Source organism: Bison bison, unplaced genomic scaffold (assembly GCF_000754665.1).
Source record: "Bison bison bison isolate TAMUID 2011002044 unplaced genomic scaffold, Bison_UMD1.0 scf7180017864472, whole genome shotgun sequence".
Lineage (NCBI taxonomy): Eukaryota > Metazoa > Chordata > Mammalia > Artiodactyla > Bovidae > Bison > Bison bison.
The window spans coordinates 3886813-3891271 of record NW_011495033.1 but is presented as its reverse complement, the minus strand read 5'-3'; the positions used below and the strand labels follow the sequence as shown (position 1 = coordinate 3891271).

At 56.5% G+C, this 4459-nt stretch overlaps 2 protein-coding genes across 2 annotated transcripts in view; one reads left to right on the top strand and one right to left on the bottom strand.

The window, feature by feature from the left end:
- Positions 1-963, bottom strand: part of TLCD1 (TLC domain containing 1) — a 2838-nt gene extending 1875 nt beyond the window's left edge. Inside the window, exon 1 of the mRNA XM_010861403.1 lies at positions 1-963. Coding sequence (XP_010859705.1) covers positions 1-161 — 161 coding nt within the window. The 5' untranslated portion in view covers positions 162-963.
- Positions 964-2492: 1529 nt separating this feature from the next.
- The window catches only part of LOC105004155 (serine/threonine-protein kinase Nek8-like), an 11778-nt gene continuing 9811 nt past the window's right edge, over positions 2493-4459 (top strand). The window contains exon 1 of the mRNA XM_010861687.1: positions 2493-2588. Coding sequence (XP_010859989.1) covers positions 2542-2588 — 47 coding nt within the window. The 5' untranslated portion in view covers positions 2493-2541. The remainder of the gene's footprint in view (positions 2589-4459) is intronic.

Below are 4459 nucleotides of genomic sequence, written 5' to 3'. Positions count from 1 at the left end.
TGCGCGAAGGAGACGAGAAGGTTATGCCAGCGCCAGGTCCGCAGGGGGTCGGCCCGCACGTGCGCAGGCAGGGGCAGGCGACAGAGCGCGTGCCGGACTGCCCGGAAGGTCAGCGTGGCGCCCAGGAGAAGCGGCAGGGCGGGGACCAGCACTGGGGGCATGCTGGCCCTCCCTGCCTCTGTCCGCCCTCTAGGGGGCCTCCTCCGGCTGTTTGGGGACGGGGCTCCCTCGCGGACCAGTCCACCCTGGATCCCTGTCCTGCCAGCCGCCGACTTCACACACACGGTTTCGGCAGAGCCTTGTAGGCCCCTTCGCTCCTCCCGTCCCCCGCCGGCCTCTGCCCCCGCCCCCAGCCGCCCGCGCCCCCGCTCCGCCCCGCCCTACCCGCCTGTCCCCGCCCCTCCGGCGCCTCTGCAGCGCAGAGAGCAATAGCCCCATTTCCCCCCGGCCCCCCGGGCCCGCCAGGCTTCCGCGGACTTCGGTCAAAAGGAGCTGTCCTGGGGGCGCCGCCGCCGAGCCACCCCTCACTGGCGCCTCCCGACGGCCGACGGAGTCCCACTTCGCTCGCTTGGCCTCGTTAACCCGCAGCCACACTTTCCCCAGGCGTTCCGGCTCTCCAGCCTGGGCGCTTCCTGAGAGAACTTTCTCTCCGCCTTCAACTGTTTGGTGGGCAGAGCGGAGCTGAGCAGACCCGTCACAATCCACGTTCCTAATCCCTGGTCCCAGGGACCAGCCGGTACCCAGCTTCGGACGGTGCTCTCCGCCCAGACCTTGTTCCACTGGATCACTAGTTTCTTGGGGCCCAAAACGTACACGTTTACCTGCCTCTACCTCGTCCCGCACCGAGTCGGTGCCTAGAAACTGTCGACTAACCCGTCAGCACCCCTCCTCCCAGCCGGCTCTTGGGCTCCTGGGGCCGCGCGGCACTCACAGTCCTCCCTGACAGTCCAGTTCGCTTCTCCCCGCTCCCTAGAGGCTGGGGCGGGGAAGACGGCCGATTTGCCCAGGCCGCTAGAGTGACTCTGCAGCCCAGTGGACTGGCGCAGAGGCAGCTCTCGACCACAAGGTGTCAGCCTATCCTTACCATGGCGCGGGATCCCCTCCCACCGCCAAAGAAAAGAGGTGATTGTTTTGGGTGGAGAGTTAGCCAGACTCAGCAAACAGAAGGGCGGTGGAGAGCTGGGGGTGGGGCGGAGGGGGCGGAGGTGCTGTGACTGGGAAGAAGTATCAGAAGCCTTGAGGCGCCAAGAGGTTTGGGTGTTTGCTCTGTTTCCCCTGCTGACTCCAAGGTTACACATTAACCCCTCTGGGGCTCCTTGGTCAACCCAGGCCTGATCGGTTTCTAGGTGAGAGCACGGAGTGTCCCGGCTGAGCGGTTTTCCCCCTTGCGCTCCCCTTTGCTCTCAGGGCAGCTTTGTCCGCCAGCCACACCGGCCTGAGCCAGACGGGGATTGAGGCGGGTGGTGCGTCATGAGGGGCCCTTCTAGTGGTCATCCCGCGTGGATAAGTTTGGGCACCCTTTCAAGGAGCTGAAGATAAACACTCCTTTTCTCACATTCCTCGCCCACTCAGAAATAGGGACGCTGTCCCTTAGCTCATCACCATCCTTCCTGCTTCCTTAACTGAGCTTTTATGGAGCTATGGAGCTCGTGATGAGCAGGAGGCGCCATGGAGAGACCTGAAATTAAACACACTTCTGATCAAGACCTTAATTGTACTAACCAGCCCCCTACCTCTGGGCAGAACCCTTTAACTCTTATCAGCCGAACGACCATCTTTCTCCCTCTCCCCGATTCTTTCAGGTAGCAGTCCACTTCCCTCCCATCTTCTCCCAAGGAGGGCCTCTCTAGTTAAGTGTTTAAGTCAGATTACTCTGCTGCAGCGGCAAGCGTTGTATGTGTGCTCTGGGGAATTGAGAGTGTTGACGAGCGCAGAGCTCACCAGTCGGGACAGCCCGGAAACCGTGTTGCATCCTCCCTAGGTGAATCAACTTACACAGCTCAGGGTTTCCCCGGTCCCTCCCTAGGCAAACACGAAACTAGCCTTGCACCCTGCCCACAGACCGAGAGTGCTGACTCGGTTCAGTTTTGGTAGTTGATCGTTTGCGTGCTAATGAGAATCTGCCTTGTACTTCGAAAACAGCGTGATGAGTGGGCAGAGTGGGGCAGAGAGAGATCCGTCCTTTCTTCCCACCCTCTCTTGGCCTGCGCGGGGAACCCCTCCGGTCTAAGGAAGAACTGCAAGGGCCGGATGCGGCCACGTGTGTAGGCAGTGGCTGGCACAGTGCTGACCTTTGCGGGGCGTGCCAAGAAATGGCATATCGCCCTATTCCTTGGACCCTAGAAGGCCGACTGCGGATCCGGACCGCAGGAAGTGTGCAAATGAGCAGAGACAAATAAGAGGCCGAACCAACACCTAGCTCCACTAGCTCCGCCCCGTAATTATCTTGAATGGCAGTGGGCGTGGTTCTAGAGAGGGCGGGTCCGCGCACGCGCTGCCTTTGGGTTTGGGGGTTCCGGAATTGTGACTCTGAGAAATGAGATGGAGAAGTACGAGCGGATCCGAGTGGTGGGCAGAGGTGCCTTCGGGTGAGCCAGGGCTCTGGGGGAGGAAAGCGCTTGGGGAGAGGGAAAATCAGCCCCCCAATTCTGACCTCAAAATCGCCGCCCGTGTAGCCCCGCCCCGAGGCGTGAGTGCCCACTCCGGGAAGCCCCTCCCAGGCTTCCGGTTCTAGTCCTGGTTGGGAAACTCCGCCTCCAAGGAGGTCACGCCCCCGGCTGGCCTTCTGGGCCCCCGCAGAGTTTGTTCTTTAATCCTGACTCATTCATTCAACAAATGCTGAGCATCTGCTATACTTGTCAGGTTTTCAGTGCTGGGTATACAGTTAAGACTTGGATTACTGTGATATTGAATGTTTGCCTTGGAGACGAACAGAGATCATTCTGTCATTTTTGAGATTGCATCCAAGTACTGCATTTCGGACTCTTTTGTTGACCATGATGGCTACTCCATTTCTTCTGAGGGATTCCTGCCCGCAGTAGTAGATATAATGGTCATCTGAGTTAAATTCACCCATTCCAGTCCATTTCAGTTCGCTGATTCCTAGAATGTCGACATTCACTCTTGCCATCTCGTTTGACCACTTCCAATTTGCCTTGATTCATGGACCTGACATTCCAGGTTCCTATGCAGTATTGCTCTTTACAGCATCCGACCTTGCTTCTATCACCAGTCACATCCACAGCTGGGTATTCTTTTTGCTTTGGCTCCATCCCTTCATTCTTTCTGGAGTTACTTCTCCACTGATCTCCAGTAGCATATTGGGCACCTACTGACCTGAGGAGTTTCTCTTTCAGTATCCTATCATTTTGCCTTTTCATACTGTTCATGGGGTTCTCAAGGCAAGAATACTGAAGTGGTTTGCCATTCGCTTCTCCAGTGGACCACATTCTGTCAGATCTCTCCACCATGACCCACCCATCTTGGGTTGCCTCACGGGCATGGCTTAGTTTCATTGAGTTAGACAAGGCTGTGGTCCTAGTGTGATTAGATTGACTAGTTTTCTGTGAGTATGGTTTCAGTGTGTCTGCCCTCTGATGCCCTCTTGCAACACCTACTGTCTTACTTGGGTTTCTCTTACCTTAGGCATGGGGTATCTCTTCACGGCTGCTCCAGCAAAGCGCAGCCAATGCTCCTTACCTTGGACGAGGGGTATCTCCTCACCGCCGCCCTCCCTGACCTTCAACGTGGAATAGCTCCTCTAGGCCCTCCTGTGCCCGTGCAGCCACAGCGTGGGGTTGGTCCTCCCGGCCACCGCCCCTGGCCTTGGGCGTGGGGGCGTGGGGGCGTGGGGGAGTGAGGTATCTCCTCCTGGCCGCTGCCCCTGACCTCGGACGCTGGGTATCTCCTCTTGGCCGCCACCCCTCCCCTGACCTCGGATGTGGGGTAGCTGACCTAGAGCCAGACATCCTGGAATGTGAAGTAAAGTGGGCCTTAGAAAGCATCACTACCAACAAAGCTAGTGGAGGTGATGGAATTCCAGTTGAGCTATTCCAAATCCTGAAAGATGATGCTGTGAAAGTGCTGCACTCAATATGCCAGCACATTTGGAAAACTCAGCAGTGGTCACAGGACTGGAAAAGGTCAGTTTTCATTCCAATCCCAAAGAAAGGCAATGCCAAAGAATGCTCAAACTACCGCACAATTGCACTCATCTCACATGCTAGTAAAGTAATGCTTAAAATTCTCCAAGCTAGGCTTCAGCAATATGTGAACCATGAACTTCCTGATGTTCAAGCTGGTTTTAGAAAAGGCAGAGGAACCAGAGATCAAATTGCCAACATCCGCTGGATTATGGAAAAAGCAAGAGAGTTCCAGAAAAACATCTATTTCTGCTTTATTGACTATGCCAAAGCCTTTGACTGTGTGGATCACAATAGCAGCAGCAAAGACTATACTA